General features: G+C 37.6%; 2 protein-coding genes across 5 annotated transcripts in view; one reads left to right on the top strand and one right to left on the bottom strand.

Moving 5' to 3' along the window:
• Positions 1–18,392, bottom strand: part of LOC145691148 (uncharacterized) — a 202,866-nt gene that overhangs the window by 121,057 nt on the left and 63,417 nt on the right. The gene's annotated exons all lie outside the window — the stretch shown is intronic.
• Positions 9,981–18,392, top strand: part of LOC145691174 (uncharacterized) — a 31,248-nt gene continuing 22,836 nt past the window's right edge. For 2 of the 3 annotated variants that reach the window (XM_081766882.1, XM_081766879.1), the window contains exon 1: positions 9,981–10,137. In XM_081766882.1, the coding sequence (XP_081623008.1) occupies positions 10,124–10,137 (14 nt within the window). In that variant the 5' untranslated portion in view covers positions 9,981–10,123. Of the gene's footprint in view, positions 10,188–18,392 lie in introns of all 3 variants that reach the window. The other variant, XM_081766880.1, reaches the window with a different exon arrangement.

Here is an 18,392-nt window from a genome sequence, read left to right as displayed (position 1 = left end):
CGTTCGCTCAGCTAGAGCATGGTCACCATACACTTCCACCAAAATACGATGACTTTCAGTCGCACTTTTCTGCATGTTAAAGTAATGCAGCAGGACACCCCACAAAAACACTTTATCAGGTACAAATTGCGCCATGTTCACTTAACTACAAACTGGTGTTGTTGACGCTTTAATCCACTGCCCTATACTCAGTGGTGCCCACCCCCCCTTATGTCTATGACGCACCCCCCCCAATTGTCTATTCGTAGGTGTTCTTCCATGAAAAAAATCTTCTTTTCGATTAATTTTACCCCCCCCCTCATCAAACATATTTATATCGATTTTACCCCCCCCCAAATATTTCAATGACGCAGTTTGCGTCATAGCCCCCCCTTGTGGGCACCCCTGCTATACTACGAACGATACGCGATGACAGGGGTTTGCAACACATGTGTGGATACACGGAACTGTGGGACGCTCCGTTCGTTGCGCCATCTCTTGTCCACCCGCACGAATTAATTCCTAGACCAAATAAATCGAAAACTATTGAATGCGTGCAGCATCTTTAGAAATACTCACATGTGGAAAAGTATATTTAAGACAACTCACAAGTAAACCTTACGTTTGGGTGAATCGAGTTGCTGACTGAGACACACATGAGAAAGTAGTACTAAATGTGGTCAGTATTTCAGTGAAGTTGTAGGTGCGAAGCTCCAGGGGTTTAGGAGATACAGCTACCAGAACATCACATGGAAGTACAGAATAGTCTTCATACAGTTGGAGGTAAAAGCTCTGTAAGACCTCTTGTAACGACAAAAGGTGAATAACAAATTTATGAGTACATATTAGGACTAGGGGGACGGGGAAGTCATATAGTAAGGGTATACTTGGCGGCGGCCATCTTGAAATCCGCCATTTTGAATTAAGGTTAAGTTTTTAAAATAGGAATAGGTCATGTGATACATGATTTAAGGCGCAAATTTAATCAGAAGAACAATGGTGATGTTAATTTTGATTTACACACAATTGGTAAAAAGTTACAGGGAAATTAAATATTGTTGCAGCATATGTATTAGTCCTGTACCCCACCTTGTAAATTTTGTGTTAATGATAATAATTAAATAAAAAGCAGGTGGATAAATATTAGATCTATGGTAAAAGTTGCCTTGATGGCGGCCATGTTCAAATCCGCCAGTTTGAATCAGACAAAAGTTTTAAATAGCGAGCGAGAAATAGATGTGAACAGGATACAAGAAAAAACAACAAAATGGCGTGCAAGTACAGCATCAAACAACTAACATTGTAACGCCACCATTGTATTTCTGATTAACTTCTAGCCCGAAGTCATCTATTGCATTACTCTATTCCCATTTAATTTTGTGCTGGTTAATGATAAAGCAAAAATGGTTATACCGTTGGTTTTATGGTAAAATTTGCTATTAATAGGGTGTCACTGTTATGCGTTTTGTTTAAAACTTTTGTCTGATTCAAAATGGCGGATTTGAACATGGCCGCCATCAAGGCAACTCTTACCATAGATCTAATATTTATCCACCTGCTTTTTATTTAATTATTATCATTAACACAAAATTTACAAGGTGGGGTAAAGGACTAATACATATGCTGCAACAATATTTAATTTCCCTGTAACTTTTTACCAATTGAGCGTACACCTAAATTAACGTCACCATTGTTCTTCTAATTAAATTTGCGCCTTAAATCATGTCTCACATGACCCTATTCCTATTTTAAAAACTCAACCTTAATTCAAAATGGCGGATTTCAAGATGGCCGCCGCCAAGTTTACCCTTACTATATGACTTCCCCATCCCCCTAGTCCTAATATGTACTCATAAATTTGTTATTCACCTTTTGTCGTTACAAGAGGTCTTACAGAGCTTTTACCTCCAACTGTATGAAGACTATTCTGTACTTCCATGTGATGTTCTGGTAGCTGTGTCCTAAACCCCTGGAGCTTCGCACCTACAACTTCACTGAAATACTGACCACATTTAGTACTACTTTCTCATATGTGTCTCACTCAGCAACTCGATTCACCCAAACGTAAGGTTTACTTGCCAGTTCTGTAATCGTTGAAGTGGGATTTCAAATGAAACTTAGATGTAAAAGACTACGGATCTAAATCCGACAGACACTCAGGTAACTACAACGATATTGTATATCTGTTTTGTGAATTTCTTCTATTTTTGAATCTTGGTTTTGGGCAACGGTGCATAAAAGTACACAACCTGTTGAGTAGAAGAAGAAGAAAAAAGAAGATATATATTGTTGATTCTAAATATAAAGAAATAAAGGACTAGCTCGGGAGAGTAATGCTCCCGGAAGTAGAAACGAGAAACACAGTTCTGATTGGTTGGCGTTATCCACTTCTTGTCACGTTGCATGAAAATAGCAGAAAGCAAACGCTTGCTGCTGTCCGCCTTCGTGGCCGCGTGGGCTAGCGCTCTATGCCAGTAATAAAAGTCTCTTTTGGCGCGAGTTCAAACCCGGCCCGAGGAAAGTTCTTTTTTTTTTTTTTTTACATTTTTATAACACTTATTAAATTAAAATAATATGAAAATAATACTTAAAAAAGTGATTTATTTATTTTTGTGCAGATAAGTAGTTGTAGTACTTATGCCCTTGTACTCCATGATATAGGGCTCGTTTTGTTCCCCTTGTACTTCATGATATAAATTTTGTGACCAACTTAAAACAACTGGCTAGGATAGCGCGTAAAACAGCTGGCTAGAATAGCAAACGGAAAAACGTACTTCCGGGAGTATTACTCTCCCGAGCGGGTCGTAGAAATAAGGTTTACTCTTAGTAGCTAAAAATACACCCTATTTCAAAAATAATATACGTATTACGAAGAATTATTTTGTCCAAACTATCGATCGCTGCGCCTCGACTCGGATATTGGAGAAAGGAATACATAGTCTAGTTTATATTAATATCCGCTATATGTCAGTTGTCTTCTGTTTTGCTTGGTAACCGTCATATGTTTAAAATGACTACTCTGCAGCAGAAATCATTTCGTGTTCTCGAGTTTGCGAAGTGCAATTCCGTGACTACAGTGCAGGTTGAGGTACCAAATTGATCCTCCGAATGAGTGGAACATTCGAAGATGGTATAGACCAGCGTTTCCCAACCTTTTTCAACTTGCGGCACACACGGGGGTAGCTTGAATTCTCGCGGCACACTCATAGATATTAGTATTATTATTTGAAAATATAAAGTACCGTGGTATTTTTTTCTGATTACTGATTTTCTCACAGAGAAGAAAGCTCGATCACTGTTTTTTCCCCGTGGAAATTATTATGCTTATTTTTCATTTCAATTTAAAACTTGAAAACAATTGCAATAAAATATAGGACACAGATTTTTTTTTTTTTAAATACACTTTCTGTTTCGAAAGCTGTATCCGATTTTTCACTAAGGAAGATCACTCAAGAACGAACGAACAGATCTCTTGTACTTTTAAAACACAGTAGGTAATTTGTATGCACGTTTGCTTTGCCGAGAGGATTGAATGATTTTTTTTTTTTTTTAAGTTACAAAATAGTCTGCAACAAAAAAGAAGCAATAATAGTCATAATAATGATGATAAACACGTTTGTCCACATTAAAAATGTACAGAAAAGTAACACAGTATGAAACTTAAATTTGTAGATTCATAGTAGAGGTTATTTTATTTATTTATTTAATAATCACCAGATACAGCTCAGATGCCATTTTATACTGGATATCTAACAACAACAAAAATAACAACAATGGAAAGGATTTTTGGGAAGGTATCGGTCAGGGCCTGTTTAGTAGGTACCATACCGGCATTTGCCTGGTAGGACTGAGGGAAACCCTGGAAAACCCCAGTCAGGATGGTCGGCAGCGGAAATCGAACCCACGACCTCCCGAATGCGACGCCAACGCTCTACCGCTTGAGCTACTTCGCTCGGTGAAATGTGAAATAACAAATGTGAAATAGTAATGTGAAATAACAAATATACAATTTTTCCCCTATGTCTTGCAATTTATTGCTATAGAATTAATAATGTTTCGATTTCCTCGCGGCACACCAGCGGCCCATTCGCGGCACACCGGTTGGGAAACGCTGGTATAGACAGTTTGTAGATACAGGATGTGTATGTAAATGAAAGAGTCCTGGCCGCCCTCGTGTTCCTGAAGAAAATGTTGCACGAATTCAAACTGCTTTCCAACGTAGTCCTTCAAAATCAACTCGTCGTGCCAGTCGGGAGTTACAAATGCCGACAACAACAATTAGGCGTGTTTTGAGACGTCGGTTGGCTATGAAGCCGTACAAGTTACAGCTGTTACAAGCTTTGCGTCCTGATGACAAATGCAAACGTGTGGCATTTTGTAACGAGATTCTGGATGCTATTGATAATGATAACACTTTTGTACAACGCATCGTGTTCAGTGACGAAGCGACTTTCGGTGCTAGTGGTCAGGTAAACAAACAAAATGTTCGATTTGGGGCCTACAGAACCCACATGCAGTCATTGAACATGTACGAGATTCGCCCGAAGTCAATGTGTTTTGTGCGATATCCTGATCATCTGTTTACGGCCCATACTTCTTTAATGGAAACACGGTTAACAGTCAGCAGTATCTCGCTATGTTACAAAACTGGTTGTTTCCGAGGCTGCACGAAGACAACTTCATTTTTCAACAAGTCGGAGCACCCCCTCACTGGAGTCGCCAAGTGTGTGAATATCTGAATGAAACTCTACCGAACCGTTAGATTGGTCGTCAAGGAGCTGGCGACTTAGCATGTCTCAGCTGGCCTCCACGGTTACCGGATTTGCCAGCCTGTGACTTCTTCTGTGGGGTTTCGTTAAAGACAACGTTTATGTACCACCACTCCCACAGAACCTGGAAGAGTTGAAGAACCGAATCCGTACTGCCATAAGTGACACAGGATATGCTTGCCCGAGTATGGGAGGAATTTGAGTATCGATGTAATATTGTTCGTGTCGCTGATGGAGGACATACTGAACATCTGTAATTTGAACTTTGAACTGTAATTTGAACTTGAGAGGTTCGTAAATATGTGTGTAAAATTTCATATTCGTATGTCTTAAAGTTTAATAAATATATGCATTCGAAATACGTATATTCTTTTTGAAACATGTTGTATATGTTGATTTTATATGTATAATCTGTACTCACAGTTACCGTAACAGCAGATAGTTGTTTCTTTTTAAGTTGCTATGACAACCAAAAAAGAATATTATTAATGGAGATGTGAAAAGGTAATAGTGATACAAGGTAACGTGTCTGATTTAATGTAATTTGATCGTGTTGACAAATCTTAAAAATTACACGAACTGTGTGTGGCGTATAAAATAAGAATAATAATTTAATCGTGGTTTAGCGATGATGGTGGTTTACCGACCAGGAATACCTTGAGATTGGTTTGAAGTAGTGCTCTCAAACGGGTCGGGTCAGGCTACTCGGGTCGGGTCAGTTCACTTTGGTCAACTGAGTTTAGGTTAAGCTTAAACTCGGCTGGAGTCGAAAGCTGCTGTTTTTCACTAGCTGCTTAGTTAAAAATAGCAATTTTCAATTGATTTTATAGAAACCATAAATCTATTTTGAACACTCGCAGCTGGTAAATGCTTATTTTTGTACTTGTGTGTACTTTAATTTTTAAATGTGGAAGATTGATTTTACCAATCGACTGTAATATTAATATCTACGCCAATATGGAGTCTGGATTTAGAACAAAACTAGAAGTTGTTTAAGCAAGGCCAAAAGAAAGATTGGATATGGACGACCAAGCCCAAGCAGGGCCGCGGTGGCTCAGTGGTAGAGAATTCATCTCTGGTGCATGGTCTCCATGGTTCGATCCCAGCTTGTGCTAAGTGGGCTTTGTGGTGGAAAAACGCCGTGTAGTAGGTTTTATCGGGTTCTCCTGTTTCCTCCCACTTTCTTCATTCCACCATTTCATTCATTTCTCATGGTCACCATATCCCTTGGCCTCGATGCAGAATAGAGGGACCTCAAACTGAATATTTCATTTTATTTCACCAAGCCCAAGAACATCGATACAAGAACAAGATAAAAAGTTGGATATGCAAGACGAAGTGCATAGTAATCTTGCTCTTGGCGTTGTTTTGGTGATCAGCAAGTAGCGATGCGCATATTTTCTTGCTTTCCGTATAGTATGAAAGACCATAATCAAAATCACACTTGGTCTTTATTTGTAGCGATGAGGCGAGCATTCTTGGCTTTTGTATAGCATGAAAGACCACCAAGACTACGGAATGCAGGACCAAGACTTGACTTGAAGACAAAGAATAAGACACAGTACTGATGACCAAGACCCAGGGTGCGAATTGATTGAATTGCATTTGTTGGGCAGAAAGTGATGAAATAAAATTAGTATTTATAATTAATTATCATACTGTATTTTTAAATTTTAAATTACAAAAGACATATTATGCATCTTCTTACTTGCAACTATATATACTGTAAAATACGTTTTAATTGCCGAGAAAGAAAAATCAAAGTGGCGCGGGTTCCGGAATCATAAGAATCTATTTTGGAATGAAAGATGAAGGGTTGGAAAAAATCAAAGGTGTTCTCCTGTTTCCTCAACCCTTATCATTGTAGTTGAACGATTTCCTTTTGTCTCCGCCAAGAGACTCTTGCTACTGCCTTCCGAGAAGACCCTCTGCCGTCCGAACAGGTGAGAACACTGACCTTGAAGAAAAATTTCGTCACATAGAACTAAAGCAAGAAAAAAAATTCTCCCACGTCGGACATTGGTATCAATTATAATAAGAAATAACCAAACCTCAAAAGTGCCAAATATTCATTAAGATGCATATACAAATCCCCCGCTTGATCTAGCTAGTGGGTAACGTGTAAGACTTCGGTATGCGTGGTCCGGGTTTAATTCCCAATGGGAGTGCATTTTGGTCTTTACCCACTGTCGTGACCAATTTCTTCTATTTTTGTATCTTCGTTTTGTGCAACGGTGCTTAAAAGTACACAACCTGTTGTGTAGAAGAAGAAGAAAAAAGAAGATATATATGTTGTTGATTCTAAATATAAAGAAATAAGGTTTAATCTTAGTAGCTGAAAATATATGTTGGTTTTATATGTATAATCTGTACTCATAGTTACCGTAACAGCAGATAGTTGTTTATTTAAAAGTTGCTGTGACAACCGAAAAAGAAAATTATTATTAATGGAGACGTGAAAAGGTAATAGTGATACAAGGAGACGTGTCGGATTTAATGTAATTTGATCGTGTTGACATATCTTAAAAATTACGTGAACTGTGGGCTGAATGTAACATATAAAATAATAATTTAATCGTTACATAACCTTCCATATTTTTCTTACAATATTAGCAGTGAATTGTTCGTAAATAAAGCAAATTCTTCACATCGAATGTATAAAACACGTAAGGACTCTCAGATTAATTTGCGAAAGTAACACAGCCAGCAAAAACTTAAAATGTCCCTTCACAAGAGCACGGGATTTGCTACTACACAATTTTTTTCCACTGGTGTAAATTTTTGCTCGCAAAAATTATGGTTTTATTATTAAGGTGTTCTCAATCCCCCTCCCCTTGTTAAGGTAATGTTCGTGAAGTTCTGGAACTTTTTCCGCTAGGTCGTCCTATATACAGGCCCATTTAATAAGATTTCCAAAACAAAAATACTGAAACTAACAATGGATTTTGTCACTATAAGTCCTGCGTGAAAATAATAATGATATTTAAAGTGGAAATTTTTAACCACTAATCGGCACCTCTTTTATGCATGTCTTACAAGAAATGGCTGATGTCGCAAAATGGACGTTTGAAACAATATGTTCAAAGTAGCTAAAATCATCCACTCTTAGGCCAATAGCTTGACTCCAGCTTCATACACTCTGTTTATATATATGGTAATACTGTCACTATATTGTAACAAACCCACGTATATGAGTTTTATTTTGAATCTGAAGAACGAAAACCGGGACAAACAAGCATACCGAAAGCCTTTTTCGGGACAGTTAATTCTTTTATTTAAAACCGGGACTGCCAACCCTAAGCACGATAACATTCCGTTTTCCATTATGGAAACTAGGATTTTCATTCTGATGAAGTGCATGAACAGGAACAATAATATTCAAAAATCAATTTCAGCCTAAAGAAGAAAAATCTCGTTAACTAAAATTTAGCGACACAAACAAAAAAGGAAAGGTACACAGCGATTAATACCATTGCTTCTGGAAACGCCAAGCATCGTCTGTCTTCGGCTGTCTGCTACTCCCCCTCTGTTCCTGTAATGACGTAATATCACTAGCCAATTAGCATCTCGTTTCCAATATGGCCAACCTTACTACTATATTAACCTTGGGAGCAGTGTTCTTAGTTTGAGGGAAATTTCGAAGGTCAATTTGGGAGAAAGGAAATGTTTTCATAAAACGAAAATCCAGGGAAATTCTCAAGCTGACTGTGCTTCATTTTTCTTCGTTCTTTAGAAGTAAACAAACAGAAATACAGAATAGCAATAGTTTGTGTGTATGTCTTCAAAGCAGCATAATTTATATCCAATGTTAGCTGGCTGTATTTTTTTTTTTTTTACAAAAAAAAAAGGTGAAGGAAAAATAAATAAACAGAAGCAAGAAGTGAATGAATAAAACAATGTGGCTGTCTATTCCTTTAATATAGTTAAATTAATCTTATCATGTCATAGGAATTGGACATTCAACAAACTAATGAAAATTTGATAAAAGGGAAACTTTTGAATCAGTTGAGGGAAATTTTCTTTAAAACTACAAAGTACGAACACTGCGTTGTGTAGGAGGCAGTGTTGCCAGAGCTACTGATTTTGCAGGAGATCTGCTTTTTCTACGTTCTAATGATCTACTGCGAAAGAAAATGAAAAGTGAACAATCTCCTGCTTTTTCCTTACTTCGAGAAGTTAAAGAAATATATTATTACTACCAATACTTAATTTCCATTTTTTCCTTACATAAAAAGAGGAAATTTCTCTGTATGCATACACAAAGCTCTGTATAGCATATAGAGCTTTGCTGTATATAATATGAATACAAAGATACAACTGTACGTCATCTTCTATATATATGATGGTTGGCAATCGTTATGACTTGTAAGATTTACGAGTACGTGTTGTTCAGATTGAGACTTGGGTTGGAAACAGGGGGTAAAAGTGAGGGGAAAATGCGGGGGACGTCGTTACTCCCAAAATAAATATCTATGGCGTCCCCCCACTTTAGAAAAAAACTATAATAGGCAAAGATATGCACGGGGGGTGTGTGACGTCATATGTCACCCTACATTTTCAGAACCACTTTTACTCCTTTTTGGAAGAGTAGATTGCTTAGATCACCTCTCCATGATCGTCAGCGAAAAATCGTCTTATATTAAGATTACGTGTGACTGTATCATATAGCTATACTGTCGCTAGGTGCATGGTTAGACATTTTCCCACCCCATTTTGCTCTTTCACTATGTCTTACTTCTCACACGTGTGTATCAAACATTATAATACAAAGGTGACATGAGGGTCTTTCAGCGGTAATAGTATACAACAGTGCCTCATGATCTGTGCGCGTGGATACTTCCTACTGTTGCACTACGTATAAAAATGATTTTATTACATTTAGAAGTAGTAAGAAGCATCCACGTGCACGTGACATGCGATATGTGTTTCAAATCCCCCACATATACTCATACACTACGTACAAGGGCACATTATTATTCTTCGCATACCATAAAACACAACGAAACGAAACGCAAACCGACGTACATTTTATTTTATATTACTCAGTAATTAAATGAAAGTCGCATTTTTACCTCATTTTCAAGTTCCTATATCCTCAATGAATAATCATTAAAAGACTGCACTTCGTGAGTCCTCGCTAAATAATGAGGCACTCTCGTATACTATATCCTTCAAGTTTATGTTTTGCATGTATTGCTTTATTTTAAAATGAAAGTAATAATGAATTCTGGACTGCTTGTTTTGGCTACTGTCCCCCTAATAATGGCAAATATTTGCACTCAAATACCGCCACTTTATGTCTACTGCTTTCTCCTGTTTTTTACCTTCGTATCTTGTTTTCGGTCTGGCAACACTGGTGGGAGGAGAGGACAAATATGGCTTCCGCCAGGTGCGTATGTTTCTAATCCAACAAGGAAGTTGATGATTTTATTAAATAACGTGGGTGCTTTTGTTAAATGAAACGTTCTAGTATTATTTATGTTATCAATAGCTTGTATGAATACGTGTGATGTGTTTAAGAGGTTAGGTTTGATTTCATATAAAATGCCTGATACAAACAAAACGAGGAAAAGTTACGCAAAACCATTAGGTTTCACAGAAGGAATCAATAAAAGTTAATCGTTTTTTAAAAATCTTACAGGGAGAATTAAGAGATGATTAAAACATAGGACATTCACTAAATCACTAATTTCGCACAGATTAAGAATAAAGACACATATTTATAAGAGGTGTGCTCTTGCATTCTCGGTGCAGGTACACTTTAACAGTTCTACAATACAACCGATCTGTGCTAGGTGCTCACTAAAAAGCACGGTAATAGTTAAGAACAGCTACTTCTCATCTCCCGTGCACGAAGATACATCTTACTGTTGCACTACCTAAACACACTAAGTACAAGGGCAAGAACTCAGTCTATTACCTACTTTTTAACATGCTAGATAGTAAATGAATAATTCCTGAAAGTATGGCGTTTCTCGTCCTTCCCTAAATGGGAAGTACGGCTCCTTAACTATAACCAAAGCACTAATGCCACACCAAACAACGTGCAGTTTTACTATACGGATCCATAATATAAGTAGTAGTAGGACAAATGCTTTTTAGTGGCCGCGTATCACATGTTGGTTTCTTTTCTGCACTGTAGTTTTTATACCACGCATTCGGAAGTTGTATTGATGCGCAAATCGTAAAGAAATTGTAAATTTCCAATATTTATTTCTCGTGGGTTCCTCGAATTTTATCTATGCCAAGTGAGTTATTTTCATGTCGCCCAGCGGAAATCTTTCCGGGGACAGTAAGAATGAAATCAGTAAAAGAATTAAAATTTCTCAATAATTTTTTTCTAGTGGTGCGCCAAAACCAGTAAGTACGAATCCATCTGTATTGTATTACTGCTCGAAATTAGTACTTTCCAAGTGTTGTGTTGCAAACTGTGTGATCTTAAGCAATAACAAAAATTAGGAATTTTTCCCTTCTCATGTTTCCATCCAGCACTATAAATACAGGGTTTGAAAAAACCCAACCCACCTGGGCCCATGTGGGTTTTTTGGGTTTTATTGGTTTTTTTCGGGTTTAATTGGGTTTTTTCGAAATATTTCAATCTCTTCGGGTTAAAAATGTTAAAATATGATCTACATTTCATGAGTGTCATTGTCACAATTCGCAACAACTTTCTATCCACTGCTGTTTTGAAAAAAAAAAAAAATGCTGCCTTTTTGAAATTTTATATTGGATCGCCGGAAAAACCTATACAGCAAATTTAGAATGTCTTGTGCTTCTACCCTCAAAATATCAACTTAAAAAGTCCGAAAATTGCACCTTGTAGCATGGATATCCACTATTTTGAAAAATGGACGCCATTTTGAAATTTTATGCCGCCAAAATACATACAGCTAATTTAGTCTCTCGTGCTTCTACTTTGAAAATTTCAACTTGAAAGACCTAAAATTGCGCTTGTAGCGTGGATATCATCAGCGGCGCAAATTTGTCTTCAACATTGGGGGGACGGGTAAGACGGTATATATATATGAGATGTACAAAATATTGATGAAGGCGAAAAACAATGCTGAGGAGGATTACCCATGTCAGACCCGGTGTCCGAATATGATCATTCCCTGTAAACAGTTTTCAATGTTGCCAGTCTGATTTTAAAGTTGTAAAGCAATAATAACATCGTCATATTTTATGTCCCCTGTGTGGGACTCCGGGACAACATGGGTAGGGGAGCAGAGTTGTCTTCAACATTGGGAGGCGGTCAGATTTGAGGCTTATTCTGGGAGGTAACAATTTCATCTCACTTTCCTTTGTGACAGTTAGACACAAATCATCACATTTCTTCCTAAAACACATTTCCAATCGGATTATTGAGGGGGACAGTTCCAAGATTGTAGGGGATATGTCCTCATCATCCCCCCGGGATTTTCGCCAACGGATATCAGCTATTTTTTTTTTTTTTTTTTTTTTTTTTTAAAAAGCGCACCATTTTGTAATTTTACGTTGGTATGCTGCCAAAATCTAAACAGAAAATTTAGTGTGTCTATGGTTTGTATCCTGAAAATTTAAAAGACCGAAACTTGAACACTGTGTGGTAAAGGCAGACAAACTAACAAATGTAGATCGAGTCATCCTAGGAGCCTCAGTGACGTTCGCCAAATATGAATACCAAATAGCTATGTTAATTTAAAACAAAGACATAATTCATCAAAATGTTTTAAATATTTTACAACGTAAAATAAATGGTCTTATTGTTTGAAGTTCACTTTCGATGCTTTGTGCATTCAAATACGGGAATTACCCGAGCACTTGTTGCAAGACCGTTCTTTTCCGAAAATTAATTTAAAACAATTAACAAAGATAGGCCAATAATTCATATTTTATAAAGTAAATGTTTCAAAATGTCTAAAATGAAATGAAATATCCTTCAGCGTAAAATAAATAGATTTATTGTTGAAGTATTCACTTTCGACGCTTTGTGGGTTCAATTGCGGGAATTTCCCGAACACTCCTTTCACGACGGTTTTTCCCTGAAAATGCAGCATGCTTTACTGTACATCGAAACTTCCATTAATACTGAAGTTTGAATGGAGCACTTGAAATAGTAAGCGTTACGTAGTCTTCGGAGCTCCGAGCATTATGCTTCTTAATTTTGACAAGAATTTTTACACTATTGCGGGTGTTGATTCTACAGAATGCTTATTTGAAGGGTAGCAACAAATGACTGAATTAAACTGTTGGTGGAAAACCAAATTTTATTGAATACTTTTGTTAGCGTCAAAGGTAAGAAATAATACTAATAGTTTTACTAATGTATTTACATATTTACTGTTAGTACCGACACCTATGACTTTAAAACTGTCAACATATGAGGGATGACATCCCTCGGCGGCGCCGAGTCAGGAAGCACACTGTTCACGGAAAGTATTTACTAAAATATAAAATTGCTTATTTTACTTCAAATAGGCTATACGCATAATCCACACATTAATTTGCTCTATAATTATCTCAAGCTAAGGTGAGGTTTATTTATTTATTTATTTATTTATTTATTTATTTATTCAGTGAGCTTTATAAAGGTCTTATGTTGAATATTGTTGTCTATCTTAACATGAAAGCATATAATTCGCTTAAAGAAAGTTTAAAATCTGATAAAAATAACTTTCAATGTGATCACCTTAGTTGTACCAATAATACACTAACAAAAAAGTCAAAAACCCAGGTGGGTTTTAAGATGGGTTTTTTCAGGTGGGTCCAACCCGAAAAAGCCCGGTGGGTTTTTTCGGGCTGGGCCCAGTTGGGCAAACCCTGTATAAATAGCATCCTCTTACAGTATTATGTAAATTAACTTTTAGGGAGGGGATTAAGAACAGTGCACCCTATCAACTACACGTCTCTGGAACAGCAAAAACTAAAGAACACATACGAAAATACTTCTTTCCTGTGTTAAGTTGCAACACAGGTGGAAACTTGTATTCATGAAATATAATTTTTCTTAATAGAAGCTGCAGTCTTACAGCCTTAGAAAGTATTTCGTAAGGCAGAAACTGCATTGATTTGCAGATTAAGTTGGGATAGCTGAGTATAACTACATGTAACAGAAACATACATGTGTGTTTCTACTGTTACATACACTACATGTGTGCATATGTGACAGAAAATAATGCATAAAACACGAGTTAACTTAAGAACTCACGAATTTCTGCTAGGTGACCACTCAAAGCATGAATGCTATCTAGTTGATTCAGGCCAAGAGTGCAGCTGGTGCGTCCGTAGGGAGAAGGCGCGTCTGCGATGGTGGGTATAAGATAAACGAAGATATGAAAAAGCACTTTGTATGACATAAAGCACGTGCCTCGTATGTGGCAGATCCTTGCGGCACTTCTAAGGTCAATTCATCAACTGCTTTCACATATCACTGCACTTTATTATGTCTTTCTTATGACGCTGTATGTGGTAAAGAGCACACTTTCAATCTTGTATTTCTACCTTATACATGTAAGAGGTAAGATCCCCATATATTTTAATTACTTCCGCAATATCAAGAATAACCTTACATGTAGTTTAGAAATGTATGCCCTTTTGCCCCCTTTCATTACATTTGGTTAAGATGCAACTCCCCTATTATTACCGTTCTAAATTTCTGTATTTCCCTCCATCACGTCAACATACGTCCCAGGTTAATTAACAGTGGGTTTGAAACGTTGCCATATTATGCTCTGTTGCATGTTTATAGGTAAATTATTTCGGAACTGCTATGACTTTTGGTGCAAAGCTTGTCAGCGAGCCGGAACATGGGAGGGAAGTGATAAGTTGCGCACAGTGAAAGTGCTGTGGTCTGTATATGTAAGCTGTTAGCCAATTGTTTTCGCGCTTTTGTAGAAACTTCATGCTGTGCGACTGGATTCAGAGCTGCACGCACGAATGCTACAGCTGTTCCGAAAATAATCTACCTATACCTAATATCACATTAATACGCGAACTAACTAAAACTAACTCTATTGCCTATGGAACCTAGAGATTCAATTCCACGTTCACAAAAGCTCTCCACTGACTTCTATCCTTAGCCAATTGGATCCAGTTTCTACTTTGTATCCCTATCTCTGCGAGATCCATCTTAATATTGTCCTCCCATATGCGCCTAGGTCTTCCTAATGGTCGTTTTCCGATTGGTCCTCCAATCAAGACTTTGAAAGCGTTTCTACTTTCTTCCATTCTAGTTACATTACTTGTCCACCTAAGCCTCCTAGACTTGACGACCCTACCAATGTTGGGTAAACCGTATAAATTATGTAGTTCCTCGTTATGAAGGTTCCGCCATTCCCCATTCCCGTTCCTCTTGGGTCCGAATATTCGCCTCAGGAACTTGTTCTCAAATACTTTCAGTCTATGTTCTTCCCTCAGAGTAAGCGACCATGTTTCGCAACCATACAGAACAAGAAGCATGATTATCGTTTTATATATTTTAAGCTTCAACTTTCTCGACAGAATTCGCGACGACAAGAGATTTTGAACCGAATAGTAACACAAACTGCCTGCTCTTAGCGACATTTAATTTCTTCGTGAATATGATTTTCGTCTGTTAATATTGATCTTAAATATTTGAAAATGTCCACTTTATCAAAAGTATTATTTAATATTTTAACGCGAACTAATATTTATATAGAACTGGTCTAGATTTAAAATTTTTTTCCTCCCTAATTATTCACCTGACTGATAACCATGATTATCTTTTTCGTGACTCATGTTAAGTTTTCGTCTGATTCTGTTACTTCGTATATTATGTATTTTGGGATAGTCATCTGCGGCAGTTAACCCTAAAGTTGATTCAAAGTGTACTTTCTTACTTCGCACCCTTAGTCAGCTACGTTATATTATTGTTTGAGTGCCCTCCATGCGGATTCAGTTTAGAAGAGCTTTACCGTTATGTGTATAAATACAGCGTACGTAATATGCCGTAAAACTTAGTGCATAAAACCAACCTATGCTAGGTTTCTACTAAAAAGCACCAATAAAATTAATCGAGTCAGCGCAGTGGCATAGCAGGTTGGCCCACGCGGGTGTGCGTCCGTAAGCTGGTTCGCCAGCGACGGTAGATATGCTATAAACTTGGATGTTTCAAAAAGGTAATGTAGAATTTAAATGCTCCGCGCTAACAACAGAGTGTGATGCAACATCCTAAACTACTTTATTTTCCCTGTAAATTTTTCAATTTTGAGTACTTCTGACTCACATCTGCGGAACGAAGACCATTACCGATACCTTATTTTGTAGAGTGGTAACGTGTTGGTAACTAACAATGTGTTACGTTAACCCTCCCGTTACATACGCTCGTAAGAAGGAAGCAAGACTATACATAAAAAGGATATGAAATCTTCGTAACTGTAACAATAACGTTAAAAAGAAATTTCCCTTTATGCGCATACCCATCGTCGCTAAAGCGTCTTCCTCCAGCTTCGCCAGTCTGGTTTATGATGGGAAATGTTTTTTGGAAAGAAAGGAACCCAGATGCCACACAGTTTACCTAGTGGAAGCACTTCATAATCTTGGAGGTAATTTTAGAATATCGTTTTCACTGCTGTTATTAATTCTACAATGTTATGTTACAGCGGATTTAGAAAAGTATTTTAGAAGGGATTTCAATGATTAATTTTCCGTTTTACTAAAAATCTCTAATTTTTATTTCGGATCTTGAAGTTTATGAAATATGAAATGAAATCTTTAACGTCCCACGAATATGCCGGTTAGGATAAAGGGAACGATGATGATGAGAAATGAATAAAATGGTGGAATTACTAAAGTGGGAGGAAATGGGAGAACCCGAGAAAACCCATACACAGTGGTGTTAGTCCATCACAAAGTCCATGGCGCGAGCCGGGATCGAACCAGAGATCCCACGCACCAGAGGTGAATGCTCTACCGCAGCCCTTTGAACTTTTGAGTACAGGCATAACTAATATTTCGTTTCGTTTGTATATTCGGCAATAATCTTCTGGATACAACCTTAAAGACCATTTTATACTGATACTCAGTGGTGTATTTAGAATAGTATTTTGGGAGGGGTTTCTTTGATTAATGTTTGTTTTTTGTGAAAGTCTTAATTTTTATTTGGGAAGAACTTGAAGTTTACGGGTAAAGGCATGACTAATATTTCCTTTGTTTTAGAAATTTCGGGGAACACGCTTCAGTCCGAAAGACCCCCCTGCTTCCTCTAATCCCCTCCGCAAATCCGTCACTGCTGGTAATTAGTAATAACGATTTAATCGCCCAGGACTCACAGTGCAAGCACTATCTCTACATTCACAAACAGAATTAAGAAAAACTTCTGTCAGAATGATTTAAGGCGGGATTAAATCACGGACTTCCCAATAGAAGCGCATTTTTTAAAAAGTAGTCAGAGTGTCTACTGAGGGTTTTTTATTATTATTATAAGGAATAATCACACTCTTGGTGATTTCAGTTTGTAATGGTTTCAGTGTCAAATGAATATTTTATTTTTAATAAATTTAGTTAGCCTTCTTTGAAATACAAATTATTAGGTGTATGTAGCTGCTCACGAAAGCTCTGAAATCTTTACACAAGCAATGTGCCACATCCATACCAAGAATTAAGACTGGCCCTCAGTTTTCCATCATTGGGCATACTTTTACTGATTTTACTGACTAGTTTGCAACCTGAATACTGTACTTGAAGCATTGCATGTAATATAATGTATTCATTATTATACGTGGGGTATTCAAAATAAAAAAAAACGGAAACTGAACACAATATTAGTAGAAAGGGGGAGGTTAATGATTATCTGCAACTCCAACAGACATGACGTCACCTCTTAACGCCGGATCATTAGGGAAAATCACAATCTATTATTTCAGTAACTTTACTGTATTACATAAGTATTGTTGTTCTATAAAATCACCTTTTTTTTTTTTCATGAATTTCACTACTTTCCTTTGACCGACAACCTCAATTCATTGCTTTCATGGCCCATAGACACTCTGCAAAGTTTAGAGTGACGCTGTAGGCATCCGGAGTGGCACAGTGCTACCATCTGTGTATAAAGCGGAAGATGCATGTAGTGTGTGTTTGACTGTTCATGACATACGTTGATATTGTACTGAGTTCTGATGGAGTGGGGCGATTACGAAAATCGTGTAGCACTAATTGATATACACAAGGTCGGGAAGACAGCAGGTGAGATTTTCAACCTCCTGAAACCCTTACAAATCAGCAAGAGATTCGTGTATCGCGCCATACAGCGATACACCGAGACTAGAACGGCAGTTGACCGCGCAAGGAGTGACAGACCACGAACGGTACGAACCCCGCAGGTCCAGAAAGCAGTCGCTGCCAGAATTCGAAGAAGTCCTTTTCGAACACAAAATATGACGGCTGCTGAGATGAACATCAGCAGAAATTCCATCTCTCGTGTGCTCAGGAATGACCTACATCTATGGGCGTATAAGAGACGGACTGGTCACTTTCTGACCCAAACATTAATGTCGCAAAGGGTCCTTAAATCAAAGAGACTGTTGCGGCGTTATGCCAACAATCTACACAGAAAGATTCTGTTTACTGATGAAAAGGTGTTCACAATTGACCGTGTGTATGCCACGTCATCTGCTGAGGCAGCTCCAAGGGTTCAGAGGACACACA

This window comes from Thermobia domestica, chromosome 1, assembly GCF_964235325.1.
Source record: "Thermobia domestica chromosome 1, izTheDome1.hap1.1, whole genome shotgun sequence".
Classification (NCBI taxonomy): Eukaryota; Metazoa; Arthropoda; class Insecta; order Zygentoma; family Lepismatidae; genus Thermobia; species Thermobia domestica.
Note: the sequence above shows the minus strand (reverse complement) of the source record. Positions and strands in the feature narration are given on the sequence as shown.